The 19243-nt window shown below is 43.8% G+C and overlaps 1 protein-coding gene across 1 annotated transcript; it reads left to right on the forward strand.

Moving 5' to 3' along the window:
- The first annotated feature begins 861 nt into the window (after window positions 1–861).
- LOC306931735 (monocarboxylate transporter 2-like) lies at window positions 862–15395 on the forward strand. Its single transcript, XM_079513313.1, has 8 exons — window positions 862–1462; window positions 2593–2824; window positions 3435–3516; window positions 3684–3827; window positions 8611–8874; window positions 10099–10513; window positions 10945–11171; window positions 12865–15395. The coding sequence occupies exons 2-8, from the start codon at window positions 2690–2692 to the stop codon at window positions 13035–13037; spliced, it is 1440 nt and encodes a 479-aa protein (XP_079369439.1). The 5' UTR covers window positions 862–1462; window positions 2593–2689; the 3' UTR covers window positions 13038–15395.
- Window positions 15396–19243: the final 3848 nt, after the last annotated feature.

Genomic DNA, 19243 nt, shown 5'->3' on the forward strand with positions numbered 1-19243 from the left:
AAACCACATTATTTTCAGTCAGTTTTAAATGAAGGGTTTAAAAGCTTTAAAGGAAACCACATCTTTTCTCAGGACAGTTTAAACCACAGATTCAAAGTCGTGGCACCGGTTTGAGAAATATCCTCTTAATGTTGAGCCTGAAGGTGATCAAAGCAGCCTCTGTATACCTTAAAGAAGAAAGAACCATAATTCCCACAGACCTACAACACATAACCTTTACATTCCTATAGAAGATATTCGTACATGACCTGTAGCACACTTTCTATAGATCTGTGTTACTTCCTATAGACTACACAGAGTTACATTCCTATAGAAGCTATGCATGCATGTACCTGTACACACATGACGCACACGCACGCACGCACGCACGCACGCACGCACGCACGCACGCACCACATGAGGCCGCACGCACTCACTCACACACATGAGGCCGCGCGCACGCACTCACACACACGCACACACACACATGCACGTACACGCACGCACGCGCACTCACTCACACACATGTACGCACGCACACGCACGCACGCGTGCACTCACACACACACACACACACACACACACACACACACACACACACACACGCACACACACGCAAGCAGAGAGTTGTAGAACCAGTGTGGGTATGAAACAGGAGATCATCCACGCTACAGTTTGAGCTCGGGGGCGTGGCGTCGGTGACATTTGACCTCGCCTCTGATTGGCCACGACCTTCGTAGTCACTGTCATTACCTCATCTCGCACAAGGCCGGCGATTGGCTTGCGGCTTTCTTTGACTCACTGATTGGCTGTCACCTTTATTACTCCCTCCCTGTCAGCTCATGACACGGACCAGTAGTATAGCCGGACGGATGATTGAACCTTTGGTGGTGTCTGCTTTGCACAGAGCAGATCAGTCAGAGCCTTGAACCACACAACAGAGCAGAGTCTAACCCTAACACATGCAGAGCAGACTGGTGAGAGGGAGTTGAACCGCATTGCGTGCAAAGCAGTGAGAGCGAGTTGGAGGGAGTTGGAAGCAGACTGGTTGACAAGACATGTGATCAGTCCAAAAAACACCACGTGATGACACATCAGACCTGGCAGCGGCATTAGATCTACAAACACCACGCATGTGATGACACATCAGACCTGGCAGCGAGCGACATTAGATCTACAAACACCACGTGATCAGACAGACCACAGACCTGGCTGACAGCAGCATTATTAGATCTACAAACACCACGTGATCAGAAGACCACAGAGTCACACACCCGGCTGGCAGCAACATCAGATATACAAAACACCACATGATCAGAACACCACAGACCTGGCTGGCAGCAGCAGCATTACATCTACAAACACAGCGTGATCAGACCGACCACAGACCTGGCTGGCAGCAACATTATTAGATCTACAACCTGTCACAACTTGACTCTCCACTTCATCCTCACACGTTTCAACCATTGCATTTGCCCCCGAGGTAAGATCTATCATTACCTTTACCTTTAGACTGCTTTATTTACATTCACCTTTACGATGCCGTTTATACTGCCTTAGTTTAATACAAGAATGCTAGCCCGGGGTCAAATCCAGCGACCTCAGAGCGGTCACCACCAGGTATTCTTAAACCTAAACCTTATTCCTAAACATAACTTCAGTAAAACTATGTCCAGACCTAAGCTTATTCCTAACTGTAACCTCAGTACAACTATGTCTAAACATTGTTCCTAAACTTAATCTCAGTAAAACTGTGTGTTTTTGGCGATGCAATGTGAAAGCATTGAAAATACACGACACAGTTGAATGAAGTGTACTCGGGTGCGGGAGAATCAAACGGGGACCAGGCAAACGTATTCGGGAACAGTTTGAATGAAACGGAATGTGAATCTGCCCTCAAATATTTGGTGAAAATAAACAATCTACAAGTTCTACTTGTAGATTGCCAGCTTCCTTCAAACTGCAGTTGATCACACATCTAGTAGAATTTCAGCGTCCTTTTCACCACTGTAAACCTGTGATGTGACAATGAAGTCCTGTCCAGATAAACGTTTCACATAGTCTTTATATCAGTGGTTATCAAACATTTACATGTAAAGAACCCCCATAACTTTGACAGTGTGTTACAAAAATGGACCCATAAGGGTCCATTTGGTTCCATTTGTACACTGTCAGAGTCACAGACCTGTAAGGGTCCATTTAGAACCCCTCAAAAACCCCTGACAGTCCCAGGACAACACTTTGAAACCCACTGGGCTACATTTACAATATAATATCGTCTCTGTCGGGTGTAAACCTCACACGTCCAAAACTGTTACTTTTCAGGAATCAAATTTAAAAGCAGCAAAAGCAGCCGATCTATAACCAAACGTGTCTCATCGTTCGCTAGTTTTGCTGCTAGATCGGCTATTTTGCACGCTGTAGTATGATGAATCGTATGGAGGGAATTAATTTACGAAAAAAACGTAAACATTTAAAATGTAGTGATTGGAGTTGCAGGACAGTACACTTCTGTCCTGACTCTTCTCACTGAATGCTACAAAGTGAATCAAAAAGGAACCGCTCAGTGCTTTCCAGCTGTCAGACTGTGTGTGATTTCTCATGTTCCTCCAGGCAGCTCCAGGGTGTTTAAACATCTCCAGACTCCTCCAGGGGGGTAAACATCTCCAAGCAGCTCCAGGTAGCTCCAGGGGGTATAAACGGCTCCACCATGCCCCCAGCAGCCACCACCACCCTGGGCTACACCCCTCCTGACGGGGGCTGGGGCTGGATGGTGGTCCTGGGCTCCTTCATCTGCATCGGCTTCTCCTACGCCTTCCCCAAGTCCCTGACTATTTACTTCAAGGTACTAGTATATTACAACACTATACTATAGTATACTATATATATTATATATACTACATAATATAATATATATACACTATACGTTTAGGGATAATAAAGTGGCAAGATAGGGCCCCATATGTACCGTCCGATCCTAACCCAATTCTCTGACCATGTTGGTTTATTTATCTCAGTCATTTTTAAACAATACAGTTGAACATTCAGAATGAGGGTTACAAAGTTACAGTTTGACTGAAAAGGTTTGGGCTGAAGCCGAAGCTTATTATGTCCACCTTATTAATAATTCAAATAATAAAAGGAAAAAAAGGAAGAAAAGGAAAAAACAGAGAAAAACAAAAGCAAGAACAAAAGCAATGGGAAAACTGTTTCTCTACAGTGCTGTGCTTCTTAAATATCAATGATAAACAAAAAAGACACATTTGGCTTGTATGCCTTACATACACTTTGCTTTTTTAAATCGTGCTTATATATTTGAAGTGGTTGCTTCATAGTGTACTTCAAGGTAGTGTATATTACTATGTACTGTGCTATATCTGTTATGTATACTACCTATAATATACACTATATGTACAGTCCGATCCTAACCCAAGTCTCTGTCCTTCTACTTCAAGGAGATCCAGGAGTACTTCTCTGTGTCCTACAGTCAGATCGCCTGGGTGTCCTCCATCATGCTGGCTGCTATGTATGCTGGAGGTACAGTATACACGTTATTCACGTTATCACGTTGATTTTGAGTATCTGCCGATACTGATTTTTCCCGATCCGATATTTACATTTTTTATAGGACACTATAAGTTAAAAAAATCTGAACTATCCCTTTAAGCCTACATATATAATGTATACTACTGTGTATCTTACAGGACCTGTGAGCAGCATCCTGGTGAATCGCTATGGCAGCAGACCTGTTGTCATGGTCGGGGGGGTGATGGTTTCAATCGCCATGGTTAGCGCCTCCTTTGGGACCACCATCATCCACCTGTATCTGTGTGTTGGACTCCTGGGAGGTATATGCTTATAATCATTATTTTGTAATCTATTTTTGTGTATTAAGATATCAAAAGTCCATGAGGGTGCCTTGACCACACTTTGAGACCCACTGGTGTAGCAGAGTGTTTCCAGTGAGCCAACATGCACGATATCAGCACCCTGACTCTGTTTGACCAGAATGGAACAGAGCCTTCATTAGCATCATTAACACTGACTCTGTTTGACCAGAATGGAACAGAGCCTTCATTAGTAGGCCTATCATTAACACTGACTCTGTTGGACCAGAATGGAACAGAGCCTTCATTAGCATCATTAACACTGACTCTGTTTGACCAGAATGGAACAGAGCCTTCATTAGTAGGCCTATCATTAACACTGACTCTGTTTGACCAGAATGGAACAGAGCCTTCATTAGCATCATTAACACTGACTCTGTTTGACCAGAATGGAACAGAGCCTTCATTAGTAGGCCTATCATTGTCTCCACCAGGCCGAAGGCATGGGGAGAGAGTATGTTTTGCACTCCGTCCGTGTGTGTGTGTGTCCGTCCTTCCGTCCGTCTGTTAACAGCTAATCTCTGGCACCGTTAACCCGGTCGATGCCAAACTTTGCACACACACTCCCTGGATGCCAACGATGAACCTCTGCCCCACATTTTCCAGAACGGCCTGTTATAGCGCCACCATGAGGCAGCTTTTCACATTTTGTACCTAAAACTGCACCGATCTGCGTGAAAAGTTGCATGCACACTCCCTAGAGGCCAAGGACAAACCTTTGACCTGCATTTTCCGCATCTGCCTTTTATAGCGCCACCACTTTTGTAAAACAATTTTTTTTTATATTACTCCTCCAGATTCTGTCCAAAAATCTCACAAATCGTTACACAGTATCTCTATAGTCATGTGCTCAAGTCGGATCTGTCCGATATTTCATATTCCATCCTAATTGGCTATAATTGGCTTTCAAAGTTTGCAAGATTGCCCCGTTTTGAACAAAAGCCTCAAATCATGAACGCAGCGTGCAATTTACGTGAAATCTTTCACACATTTTCTTACTAGGCTGAGGAATATATCCCACCCTTTTCACATTGGCCTGTTATAGCGCCACCAACAGGTTGATTTTTGCAAAACACATTTTTGGAACAAAATGCAAAATGCCTCAAATCATCCAATTGCCATCAAATGCGTATGAAGAAATGGCACCCTTTTCACATTGGCCTATTATAGCGCCACCAGGAGGCCACAACCTGACCTGCCTTGGTGGAGACCTGTGCCCCGAGGGGCACTTTTTCTAGTTAACACTGACTCTGTTTGACCAGAATGGAACAGAGCCTTCATTAGTAGGCCTATCATTAACACTGACTCTGTTTGACCAGAATGGAACAGAGCCTTCATTAGTATCATTAACACTGACTCTGTTTGACCAGAATGGAACAGAGCCTTCATTAGCATCATTAACACTGACTCTGTTTGACCAGAATGGAACAGAGCCTTCATTAGCATCATTAACACTGACTCTGTTTGACCAGAATGGAACAGAGCCTTCATTAGCATCATTAACACTGACTCTGTTTGACCAGAATGGAACAGCTGACCTTCATAAGTATCATTGGTTGGTAACACCAGTGAAGAAAGTAAGGAAAAGGCCCACATGTCCATAGAGTCATATGACTATATATTGTCTTGTTCATTCATCATTGTTGACGTCATGCTATCAGTTTGCTGCTAACTATAATATTTACTTATTGATGCTTGGCTGTCATTGGCTGAACACAGAGCAGAGCCGTGATTGGCTGAACACAGAGGAGGGTTAGTTAGCCTGTTTTGATCTTTTCGGATTAACCCTAGAGGCCCTCACACACACACACACATGCACACACGCACGTGCATGTACACACACATGCAACCACACACAGTGTGTGGACAGGGCGGGCATTCAACTATTGATTGAATAGTTTATTGTGTGTGTGTGTGTGTGTGTGTGTGTGTGTGTGTGTGTGTGTGTGTGTGTGTGTGTGTGTGCGTGTGCGTGCGTGCGTGCGTGCGTGCGTGCGACCGTGCGTGCGTGCGTGCGTGCGTGCGTGCGTGCGTGCGTGCGTGCGTGCATGCATGCAATGCATGCGTGCGCCTGGAGTCAACATTTCAGACCACTGGCACCAGACCGTACAGCCAGTGGATAACGCCTGTAGGCACAACATAATTATATATACTGTACCACACTTATTATTATTATTTAAATATTTAACTTTCCTAATCATCTGTTTTTATGCAAGTGGTCCAAACCATGTCATTGTGTTATATGGTCCATGAAAGGTCATACAAGATCATGGGCAAGTTTTAAAACGTTAAATATTAAAGAATAAAACATTTCAAAACGTTTCCCCTCACAACCTTCCCACAACCTTCCTATTACTGACCCATACCAAATGGGAGCTCCACCACGTTCACGTTCAACCCAAATTTGGCTCAAATAAGGGGTTAAATTAATCTGCTCATGCCACGAAAATGTGGAACGCCCTGCCAACATTCATGAAGGAATGTGAATCCTAAAGGTTAAAGCCTTAGAGGAGCACCCTTGTTGCCGGAAGGTCGCCGGTTCGATTCCCCCTACCGGCAGGAAAATGTGTGTGGGAAAGTAAATGGTCCATAAATGGACCATAAATGGTCATCATGGTCTGAAGTGCCCTTCAGCAAGGCATTGAACCCCCGACTGGAGCTGCTGTTGCCGGCCAACAGTATCAGTCAGCTCCCAGTACAACAGTATTTGAGTGTGGTTGTACTGGTCAGTACAACAGTATCAAACTGTGGTTGTACTGGTCAGTACAACAGTATCAGATTGTGGTTGTACTGGTCAGTACAACAGTATCAAACTGTGGTTGTACTGGTCAGTACAACAGTATCAGACTGGTTGTACTGGTCAACTCCCAGTACAACAGTATCAGACTGTGGTTGTACTGGTCAGCTCCTAGTACAACAGTATCAGACTGTGGTTGTACTTGTCAGTACAACAGTATCAGACTGTGGTTGTACTGGTCAGCTCCCAGTACGACAGTATCAAACTGTAGTTGTATTGGTCAGTTCCCAGTACAACAGTATCAGATTGTGGTTGTATACAGCTCCCAGGTTTTTTGTGTGTGTGTGTGTGTGTGTGTGTGTGTGTGTGTGTGTGTGTGTGTGTGTGTGTGTGTGTGTGTGTGTGTGTGTGTGTGTGTGTGTGTGTGTGTGTGTGTGTGCGTGTGTGCGTGTGTGCGTGTGTGCGTGCGTGCGTGCGTGCGTGCGTGCGTGCGTGCGTGCGTGCGTGCGTGCGTGCGTGCGTGCGCATGTGCGTGCGTGCGTGCGTGCGTGCGCATGTGTGTGTTTGCACTAAAGTCCACACACCGAATGCAAATGACCAAAAGTGCCTGAAATAGAGGAGGGGTTAAAATCAGGAAAGAAAAAAAAACGGGAGCCTGTCTCCTGTTTCTGTAGCTTGAGTAGTATATTATCTATACAGGACAGTCAAGTACCTGGACTGCCTCAACTGAACAGGATCTGAAGGTTTGGAGAGCACTTGCCTGGAAAGCCTTGCACGGGATGAGGAGAGTGTGGAAATCAGATATGGGAGAAGACCTTAAGAGGCGGCTGTTCATAGCTACTGTGGAGTAGTATTGTTTTATTTTTTGGAAATTCTTCCAGGGGCCACAGGGGGCGCTCTGCGGGCCGCAAATGGCCCGCGGGCCGCCTATTGGGGAACCCTGCTCTATGGGGACCTACCACGGGTCACGGACAAAGTCAGAGAGAGAAGGATGAGGCTGGCAGGGCATGCACTGCGTCAGGCACCCAGAACTTGAGGCAAGTCAATTGACCCTATGGGAGCCAACCCAGGGCAAAGCCAGGAGAGGAAAGAAGCGTACCACCTATGTACAGTAGACGTGTTGCGGCGCGACAGCTTGGCTGACAACACTGAAGAGCTCAAGAACCTGATGGATAGGAAATTGTGGAGGGCAGCGATCCAGGAATCCCGAGTTGGTGTTGGCTAGACCAGGGGTTCTCAACGTTTTTGGCCGGGGACCCCCGGAAATGCTTTGGCAATGTCTCGGGACCCCTGCCCCGCCCCCTCCCGACCCTCAATATAAATGGACTGCTACAATAACCTTAATAATAGAGACAATACACCATAAATACATACTGAAACCAGATATAATCATTAGGGAAGGTGTATGCATGTACTATGTGTACTATATGTAAACTCTTCATTTCCACTTTCCAGCCATTCAGTTGCAAAAATATATATATATATATATATATATATATATATATATATATATATATATATTTTAATAATTTGGGGACCCCCCAAAATAATTTGGTGACCCCCCGAGGGGTCGCGACCCACGGGTTGAGAACCCCTGGGCTAGACCTCACTCTCGCAGCAACTAACTAACTATCTATACAGGTTTTGGCCTGGCCTTCCAACTACATATAAGGAACATATGATTTATGATATATATCATATATAAATCATATAAAAGTATCTTATCTCTACAGGGTTTGGCCTAGCCTTCCAGCTACAACCTGCCCTGACCTAGCCTTGCGTAGCGATACTAATATCACTGCCAGACTTAGTCTGCCTGGGGCAATATGCATTGCAAAGGCAGATGAAGGCATGCGAGGCTAGCCCTCACCATCATAGGAACCTATGGTTTATGATTTTAAACATGTTATTAATGTATCTTATACTGGCCTTCCAGCTCCAACCTGCTCTCACCATCATAGGAATCTATACTTTATGATATTAACAGATATTAATATTATTTTACAGGTTTCGGCCTAGCCTTCCAGCTGCAACCTGCCCTGACCATCATAGGAACATACTTCCAGGTCAAGCGGCCGATAGCCAACGGCATCGTGATGGCAGGAAGTCCGGTGTTCCTGTCAACCCTGGCTCCTCTCAACCAGTTCCTGTTCGACTCGTTTGGCTGGAGAGGAGCGTTTATGATCCTGGGAGGCTTGGTGTTGAACTGCTGCGTAGCTGGAGCTCTGATGAGACCCGTCAACAAGAATTTAACACAACACAAACCAATAGGCATGTTCTACTAGTAGTGTTGTAGACTTGTAGTTGAGTCCACCTAAAGCGAGTCCACAAGACAAGGGGGTCAAGTCTGAGTTTGATAGGTACAGAAAACACTGCGAGAGCAGGCAGGTGCCTCAGCTATGCTCCGTTAATTAACAATTTAGCTGTCTATAAGCGCCAGACAGCTCTCTTATAATGTTGAATGAATGAATGGGCTCCTCATAATATTGGTATAATACATGTATTTCTTTAAGCCATGTTTTAACTTCCGCAAAATCTACAAGTTCACAATGTGAGCTATAGTGACCTGCTGGGTCACCTCCCAAAACAAACTAATTTGACTACTTCTCGGCCTGGGGCCCATGACCCACATCTTTCCAATCCATCTTGCTATAGCCTAAACTGGCTCCAAGTAGAAGACAGAGTTAAGAGTTGAAAATGGGATTGACATTCAACATTGTAATTGCAGTTTTGCCCTCAATGCCCTCAGTACCTGCATACCTGAATAATTACCTATAAAAAAGGGAGCGACACTGACAACCACAATACTAGCAAGAACAGCGATCTGGTACCACCCACTTATAAAACAAACATGGGTATATTATCCTTCTACAGCACTGCCACCCAAGCGTGGAATGCCCTGACACCTTCCCTTAAAAAATGCAGATACTGGCATCTCTGAAAGTTAAAATCCTCCTTTCAGCAGGCCTAAGGGAGAGGAAATGATCACTTCTCCCTTAGACAGGTGATCACTCCCCTTCCTTTTCCATCTGTACATAATAGTGTTTTAATTATTTATTTCTGTGATGATATTGAATTACATTTTTTATGTCATGTCTATGAATTGATTGCGTATATAGGGCCTAAATGGAAACAGGACCGCAAGGACTTTTCTTTTGGTGCTATTCCTTTTAGACCATATGGGCCCCATCCTGTGCCACCCTTTACCCCGGTAATCCCTAAACTTATTTTTTACTATTTTAAAACATTCTAAAATATTTCAACTATAGCCAATCTATACATTGACACATTGTGAGCTTGTATTTGAACTATTTTAAAATGTTTTAAAATAGTACAAAATGGAAAATACATTTTGGGATAAGTGTTAAGGGGTGGCACAAATATAGCTGCATGTGTTACTTTGACTTTGACTGTCCTCTGCTGCTGTTTTTACATTTCTGTCTAATAAATGATTTAATCAATCAATCAAAACATTCTGTGATCTGGAACCCTCAGAACCTCCTCCTCCTATGGAGGCCAACGGAACCGACCCGGAGAAGCTTCCTAACCAAGACACCGCGGCCAGCCCGACAGCAGAGCTGCTGAAGGAAGCGGACACGGCAGTGGAGGACAGTAAACAGGAAGCAGCAGAGGACGGGAAACGAGGAGGAGGAGGGTGCAGCTTCATCGACTGCACCCTGTTCAAACACCGGGGCTTCTTGATCTACCTGGTGGGCAATGTGATCATGTTCTTCGGCTTCTTCGCCCCCGTGGTCTTCCTGGCGCCGTACGCCAAGCACCAGGGCGTCGACGAGTACTCGGCCGCCTTCCTCCTGTCCATCTTCGCCCTGGTGGACATGTTTGCCCGGCCGGGGACCGGCCTGCTGGCCAACACCCGCTGGGTGAGGCCCAGGATCCAGTACTTCTTCAGGTGTGTTCAGACCTGAAGATATAACTCTGCTGTCGGGAAGAAACCACCTAACTTCAAAATGTTTATTTTGAAGAAAACCTTATGTTTTTAAAATAATGCAATACTGCCTCGTCAAAGTTGGGATTGTGACTTTATATAGTGTCATACTTGCATGAGGGGGGAGAGGTGGTGGAGTTAGCTGCTTTAGCAGACAGTTTGAGGGTCCAATGAAGAAGTTTTTTTCCGAAGCGCTTTTTAATACTTTTCATTGGTTCAATATGTTTTTAACCAACACACAGACGTAAAGGGTGTTCAATACGTTTTGCGTCACCCCGTTCTTGCCGCGCCCATTCGTGCCGTGCCCGTTCGCGTGAGTTCTCGTCTTTGCATTGACTTTGTATGTAATCGCGCCGCTCTAACTATCCAAGTCTGAATGCACCTATTTCCTCCAGCTTCGCCGTGGCGTACAACGGGCTCTGCCACCTGCTGCTGCCGCTGATGCCGGGCTACGCGGGCCTGGTGGTGTATGCAGTCATCTTCGGTGTGGCGTTCGGCATGGTGTGTGCGCTGCTGTTCGAGGTGCTGATGGACATGGTGGGGGCGCCGCGCTTCAGCAGCGCCGTGGGCCTGGTCACCATCATAGAGTGTGGGCCCGTGCTGCTCGGACCCCCCATCTCAGGTGAGCAACCACCTTGACCCTGACCCTTAACAGTGAGGGTCACGGTGGCACAGTCGTTAGTGCTGTCGCATCACGAAGGTCCTGGGTTCGATTCCCGCTGGGGGACTCTGTGGGCGTGTTCCCTCCTCCGCGTCATCAGTGCCCATAACCGAGGCGGGGTTGGCGACACATTTGTATGTGTCATTTGTCTGGTCTTAACCCTGACCCCAATCCCTAATCCTAACCCATCTCAGGACTTTCAGGACTGAATACAAGATTTCAGTGCACTTACGCAATGCCTCCCCCTACCTTAAAGAACTCATTGCCCCTAAACCCACCACCTGAAGCCTCCGCTCCTCCAACACACACCTTCTCCCCGTCCCCCACAACAACCTCCGCACCAATGGCGACCGGGCCTCCTGCTACACAGCCCAATGTTTGTGGAACTCCCACCCCTTGCACCTGAGAGCGCCAGAGTCCACTGATGCTTTTAAGAATATGGACTAAAGACTGCCATGGACGGAGATCTTTGTCTTTTAATGTTTTACATGAATCATTTAGAGATCGCGCTATACTTCTGTCTATCAGCGTGTCCGTGTCTAAGGAGATAAACTGGAAGTGGTCGGTCCATCAGTAAAAAAGGTTCCCCTCTTGTTGACTTGAACGATAGCCGACATCTTAAAGCCCTAACCACACCAAAGGGTCAAGACGGTTTTAGCGTTGTCCCTGCGGTGTGATATGTCTTGTTGCACGTTGACCCACGTTGAGCCACGTTGACCCACGTTGACCCTAGTGATTCAACGCATGGAATTCAATGGCCCAAACCACACCAAAGGGTCAAGGTGGTTTTAGCGTTAACTCCTTGCAACCGTTTGGACCCAAGGAGTTGCATGGTGACCCTTTGGTGTCGTTAGGGCTTAACACCATTTTATCTCAGATTCTAATCCCAGATTCCGATTAAAATCCAGAGTCCAGTCGCTGGTCACGGTTTAAAAACAAATCATGCATCGGGTGGTCCACGATCCTCCCACAATAGGATAGCTTATCCGTGAGCTAATTTCCAGTTAATGCCCGGGGTACTTTTTTCCCCTTGAATAAGGCACCTCGCTTTAAAATAGCTGTGGCACTAGAATGGACACAGACTGAAACAATCGTGGCAGTCATTAATACATCATATTGTTTACTGCATTTCCAGGTATGCTGGTAGATGTATTCCAGGACTATAGATACATGATATTAATACATTTGATTAGCCTGGGTTCCAGCCTGTTTCGCTGCATTCCGTGAATTGTTTTGTCATTCCGCTTACTCAGTCTGGCCAGCAAGCTGTTGACTCGTATTTCATAACGTCACCTGACAACAGCAGTAGCTGGGAAGTGTGCATTGATACGACGTCAATTCAATTCAATTCAATTTTATTAAAGTGTCAAAGTGTCAAATCACAACAAGACACTTTACAAACCAACAAAGATCCACCCAGAGCAAGCAATATTGCGACAATGGTATCTGGTCAATCTGGTGTTTTTATCCCCAACCCACACCACAGACCAATCAGAAGCCACGGGTCGATTTCTCCCATTTACATGTCCCGCCTATCTTGGAGATAGGACCCTTTCCAGACTGAGTGGCTGAGTGACAAAACAATTTCACGGAACGCAGTGAAGCAGGCTGGAACCCAGGCTAACATCTTATTATATTGTATATATGTTTACAGGTATGCTAGTAGACGTATTCCAGGACTACCGGTACATGTACTACGCATGTGGAGTGATGATGCTGATTCCTGGAATCTTCCTGTTCGTCATGAATTATTACAACTACAAGAAGCTAGAGGAGGAGGAGCAACAGAGACTGGGCGGAGTTATGCAAATGACCAAATGTGCCTGAAATGGAGGAGGGGTTAAGTGTCAGAACAGATGAGATGAATCAGCTGGCTGAAATCAGTGTGTGTGTGTGTGTGTGTGTGTGTGTGTGTGTGTGTGTGTGTGTGTGTGTGTGTGTGTGTGTGTGTGTGTGTGTGTGTGTGTGTGTGTGTGTGTGTGTGTGTGCGCGTGCGTGCACACGCGTGTGATCAGTGTCATTTCTTGTGCACATTGCCAGTAGGTCAAAGAAGAACCTACACACATTTTATCCTCAAAATATGGGACTTTAATTTCAAGTCAATGATGCTGAATAACTTTTTGTCTGTGAGACACCGTCAGTCAAACCTCGTCCACAAGATACTCTATCAGGCTCACTCGTCACACATATTTATACAGTAGCTCATTCCAAGTGAAATAAAAGGCTCGCTCAACTCAAGGACATGCAGTCAGGAAAAGTTCAGCAATATTGGGGGGCAGGGTGGGACTGGGACCTTCTAGCTGTCGCCTCACAGCTAGAAGGGTTCGATTCCCGCCGGGGACACTGTGGGCGCTGCATCCGGTGGATATTTCGGTGGATCCTTCAAAATAAGGGTTTCACTGAAAAATGCTGGCGGTTAACGGGTGAATTAATTAATGAATTATTGCTGGCAGGGAATGTGTGATATAGATCCGCAGCAGCAGTCTACCAACCCCCCCAAACTCTGGTGGTTATGATATGGCAATAAGAAACGACTAACTACAGTCATATTCAAGAGATTCATCGACAATAAATGCAGTTATTTATAATAAAGACATTCAATAATACCTTTGATTACATACCATTACTGCCTTTAATTACTGCAATTACTGCCTTTAATTACATACACTTACTGCTATTACCGCTGCCAGCATGACTGTAGACTTCCTTCAATGATAGCAGTTAATTTCATTAAAAACTAAAGCTCCACTTTACAAATAATATAACCTAAATGTAGGCTTTGCTCCCTCCCGGTGGTGATGAGGTACAATCGCAGGCCAATTTTGGTTCCATTTGAACACTCATATAGACACAGACCTGTTATCTATCTGGTGCAACGCACAGGGGCTGGACCTGGTGAGAGCAGGAGTGGACCTGGTGAGACGTAGGAGGGGCCCGGACAGGAGTCAACCCACAGAGCCTAGTCCTTCCACACGCCAGAATGGTACCTCCCAGTCCCGGCAGAGTAGTTCAGGAGGAACGGATTGTGTGGCCCTGGTTTTTCCCTAATGGGACTGATCGAGGGTAGCTACTGGGATGTAAGTCGGGACTTGATCACCCCAGCTGGGTCACCTGAGTGAGGGGTATGATGTTGGGAGACCTGAAACCCTGATGACCTTGAGATACATCACTGGGGATACGTCCCAGGTGCATCCATGCGATGTATTTTTGTTTTTTTACGTGTTTCTGGTAATAACACCTAATTTGGGCCTATAATTAAAAAACAATAGGGATTGAGGGAACATATAGGGCTGAGGGAACATAGAGCGGAGGGAACATACATGAGGCATGACCCCCATTCGGCTACATGTAGCTGAGATACAGACAGGCAAGGTGTTCAAAACTCATTGATGAAATGAGAACATCTCAAACAGACTGAAATATCTGACAGCTGAGACCAAACAGAGACATTAAAGGACTAGGTTAGACTTTAGGTAAACATAGAACCTATTAAGCTAGACTGGTATTTACACACACACACACAATGAGACAGCTGAAGAGCAAACAAAGCGAGAGAGAATCACTGAGACACCTTTTCCACCGGTTGGGAACCGGTTCAGTTCAGAACCAGTTTTTAGTCCATGAGCCAGACCTCTCAAAGTTGGAACGTTAATTATGAATTGAGTGCTGGGCAAAACCATACCTATATTAAATTGTTTATAGGATCAATATAAGTTAATTAATATATGATAACCCTTCCACAGTATAGTAGCGTTTTCATTTTATTTATTTATTTTTGCATATTTTCCTATATGATGCCTAATTTGCATATTTACATTTTTAAGATTTGTAATACAATAAATCATTGTCTTTGTGTAAGTAATCAACTGGGGAAGTTTCATGGTGATAACAATTTAATATAGGTATGGTTTTGCACACTCAATTCATAATTAACGTTCCAATTTAGGAGGTCTGGCTCATGGACTAAGAACCAAAAAGAACTGAACCGGTTCCCAACCGGTAGAAAAGGGGCTAGAGAGAAAAGGGTGTAGGCTATGTGATATTTCTAATTAAAGGAATGGCTGAATGTCAAATATCACAGAACATAATTAATATATTGACACTAATTACAAAATATATTGTTGTAAAATTGTCACTTTTTTGTATTGTAATTATTTTTTTTAAGTGAATTGAATTACAATTAAACTCTTCCACACCAATGGTTAACTTTGTAATGTTTTTCTTTATTATTAGTTTTTCTCTCTATGGATATTAAGGAACTGAGGACATGTAGTTCAATCCATGTGTTTAAAAAAATGTTTAAAAACAAGATGATAAATAAGTATAGACACGTCGTATGATCTTGTATTTGATATTTTGACTGTTATAAATATATTATGATATGTATATGTACGTACATACATCTATATATAATTTATCATGTTATGTAACTTATAACAATACATGTATTATCATGATCTGATAACCACTGTTAAAAATAAAATGGTTCTGTTTTTTTCTTTGTTTTTTCCTGTTTACCTACAGAGACTTATTACTTTGTTTTCTTTTCTCTGTTTGTCATGTATATTATTTGTAGTTGGTAAGGGTAGGCAAAATAAGCTAATTAGCTTCAGCATATAGCCTACACCTTTTTTGGTCAAAACAATGTATCTTTATTTATATACTGTTTCATTCTGTACATGAACTGAAGACCAAAATAAAACTTTGAAAGTGAAAGTGAAATCTAATATGGACTGCTCCATGTTGACCAGGTGTAGCTAATCAGTGCTGATTAGGCCTAGCCTACAGCTCAGTAATGGCTGCGCCCAGGACACCCCTCCTTGGATTTGTCCCTGTCTACAGGTCTGGCCAATATAAATTACCATTGATCATGTAATAAGTATAACAAACAGTTTATCTAACCTATCGTGTGTCATATTTAGCCCTAATTAGCTTATAACAATGAAAATTAATAGATGATATGGTGAGAGATTTTAGAAACAAATCTGTATTAAACAGCCGTGTTGGAATCCAGTAGGCCTACATCAGTGCGGTGACGATAAAGATAGAAAGTTAATCTGTAGTGTTTTAATGGCTAGTTTGTGTTTGTGCTCACTGCTGACATTGTGAGGAGTTCGGGTGTTCGACTGTCAGACTTGGTCTGCGATTATACCTCATTACCACCAGGCGGCAGCAAAGCCTACATTTTGGTTATATTGACCACTTTGGTAGAGGTTTGGGTTGTGTACTGTAGTGGCGTATACCTTAATTGCCATGATGCAACTCCAAATGTGGACAATAAATAAAAAATCACACCCGTGTGAACTGAGTGGTGCAAATACATAGCAACCATGCTCGTTTTTTTGGTTGCTAACCATAGCAACCATGCTCGTTTTTTTGGTACGAACAAACACGGGTACACAGGTACAAAGCCAGTTGTTGGAGTGGTTTGCACCACTCAAAAATAATTCCTAGTGATTAGATATTGATAATTCAAAATAAGATCCTCACTGACTTACATTGTACGCTGAAACAGCTCTCAAAGTCACTCTTTTACTACGTAAAGTCGTAAACAAACACAAAGTTGATTCCGACAATAAAACATCACCAAACTTTTTTATTTTATTTTAATGTTAACTTCCTGTTGATTTTGCCATTTTTAATAGGAAGAAAACCTGGACTGGATCCGGATCCAGATTAGCTTTTATGTTCGTTTACGTACTAAAAGAGTGATTGACTTTGAGAGCTGTTTCAGTGTAAGTCAATAAGTACATTGTACATTTATATACCCTGTAGGCTATACATATTTTGGTGTACAGATTGTATTTGACACCTATGGTTTTCGGTACACGCTATTGCGGTATCACGCTATTGTGCTGTATTGTTTCATTTTCTGGAAATCTGGCACGAAACATTGTATGTGTGTGGAGTGGCGTAACAAATTGACTGTGCAGCCTGAACAGCTGTTTGGTCATGATGGTGTCCCTCTAAGGTAGACAAGATGTTCAGATCAATATGTTTATGATTAGAAATATTTAACTAACCCTCTAAGGCACATGATGATGTTCAGATCAATATGTTTATGATTAGGAACATTTAACTAACCCTAACCCTCTAAGGCAAAAGATGATGTTCAGAATTTCAGATCAATATGTTTATCATTATAAACATTTCACCTCATCATTCAAAAAAAGGAGATACATTACCTCTGTTGTTGAAAGCAGATGTTTTCATATTGTTTTTAATAACTGCATGAATTAATTATGATGGCAGGCAGGCAGGCAGGCAGGCAGGCAGGCAGGCAGGCAGGCAGGCAGGCAGGCAGGCAGACAGACAGACAGACAGACAGACAGACAGACAGACAGACGGACGTGACTCAGGGGTAGAGTGGCTGTATGGGAACAGCAAGGTTCCCAGTTCAAGCCTGGGCTCCCCCAGAGTTAGTGTTGAAGTGTCCTTGAGCAAGACTGAACCCCTAATCGCTCCCGATGTGCAGGTTGGTGGCTTGCTTTCCTCCGCCTTTGATGTGTGAATGGGTGAATGTAATGCACAATCTATGTAAAGTGCCTTGGATAAAAGTGCTATATAAAAATGCACCATATATTGTCAGACATATATTGTCACACCGTTATCAAAAGGATAAGCTTTCTTATTTCCATTGTGGTTCTTTAATGTATGTTTTTGCAACATTGTGTTGCATGGGAGTGTGTGTGTGTGTGTGTGTGTGTGTGTGTGTGTGTGTGTGTGTGTGTGTGTGTGTGTGTGTGTGTGTGTGTGTGTGTGTGTGTGTGTGTGTGTGTGTGTGTGTGTGTGTGTGTGTGTGTGTGTGTGTGTGTGTGTGTGTGTGTGTGTGTGTGTGTGTGTGCACAAAGTGTCCTGTCAGGGTTAGCACCGGAGGAGAATATCCTTATGCATGTCAGTCCTATAGCACCCATAGTATAAACCTAAACAACTGTATGACTGGACATCAAATGAAGTAGAAGCTAGCCAGGATGGCTGTGCAAGCAGTGGTGTGTACGTAATCCAGCATGTGTTATTAATCCGTGCTGATCCTCTTCCTCTGTGTGTGTGTGTGTGTGTGTGTGTGTGTGTGTGTGTGTGTGTGTGTGTGTGTGTGTGTGTGTGTGTGTGTGTGTGTGTGTGTGTGTGTGTGTGTGTGTGTGTGTGTGTGTGTGTGTGTGTGTGTGTGTGTGTGTTTATTAATGTGTGTTAATCTTCTTTCCCACAACTAATCTGCGTTGAATGACTCTTCACAATGTTTACCCTAGAGAGAGAGAGAGAGAGAGAGAGAGAGAGAGAGAGAGAGAGAGAGAGAGAGAGAGAGAGAGAGAGAGAGAGAGAGAGAGAGAGAGAGAGAGACGGGCAGATAGAGACTGGGGTTTTAATATTTAAATATCTATGGTTTGATATCAAACTGGCACAAAGGTTAATCTGAATGTTCGAACAGTGCGTGCTGTGGTTTAATGTCATATGAGGCCGGCAGACATTTCATTTCACTTCATTTCAAACAGAACTATTAAATATAGACGTTATGTTTCTGAACTCAGACAGAACTATTAAATATGGACGTTATGTTTCTGAACTCAGACAGAACTATTAAATATGGATGTTATGTTTCTGAACTCAGACAAAAGGAACAGAACTCGACCCGCCTCCCATTGATGTTGAACTCTTGTAAAGAGCCATTGAGAAGCGACGCTTGAGGACTTAATGCGATTATTATGTTTATGCCATAATTATCACATTGTTAAACACATTTCTCTAAAATGGGCTCAGTGAAGCCTTTCATTCTCTGCTGTTTAGCCTAAATAGCCAGCTGATTTATATACTTCATCGTACAATAGCGTCGCATGATGCCAGAAAATAGCCGATCTACAAGCTCCTAACAGGTGGCGTATGTATGTTGTGAGCTTGTAGATCGGCTATGTTCCGGGTGCCACCTTCATACGACAAAGCATAAATATAGCAACAATATAGTGTGTGAATTATCAGTAAACTTATTCTCTGCCAGAGACGTCTTTTGATGTTTTTTTATTGATTAACTCATTCTGTGC

This window comes from Electrona antarctica, assembly GCF_951216825.1.
Source record: "Electrona antarctica genome assembly, chromosome: 2".
Classification (NCBI taxonomy): domain Eukaryota; kingdom Metazoa; phylum Chordata; class Actinopteri; order Myctophiformes; family Myctophidae; genus Electrona; species Electrona antarctica.

Excerpts from the sequence above, each read along its gene's own strand:
- LOC306931735 (XM_079513313.1), top strand. The coding sequence starts at position 2,690 with ATGCCCCCAGCAGCCACCACCACCCTGGGCTACACCCCTCCTGACGGG. Across the intron at positions 3,517-3,683 it reads GGCTGCTATGTATGCTGGAG|GACCTGTGAGCAGCATCCTG; the intron begins GTACAGTATACA and ends TGTATCTTACAG. Across the intron at positions 11,172-12,864 it reads GCTCGGACCCCCCATCTCAG|GTATGCTAGTAGACGTATTC; the intron begins GTGAGCAACCAC and ends ATATGTTTACAG.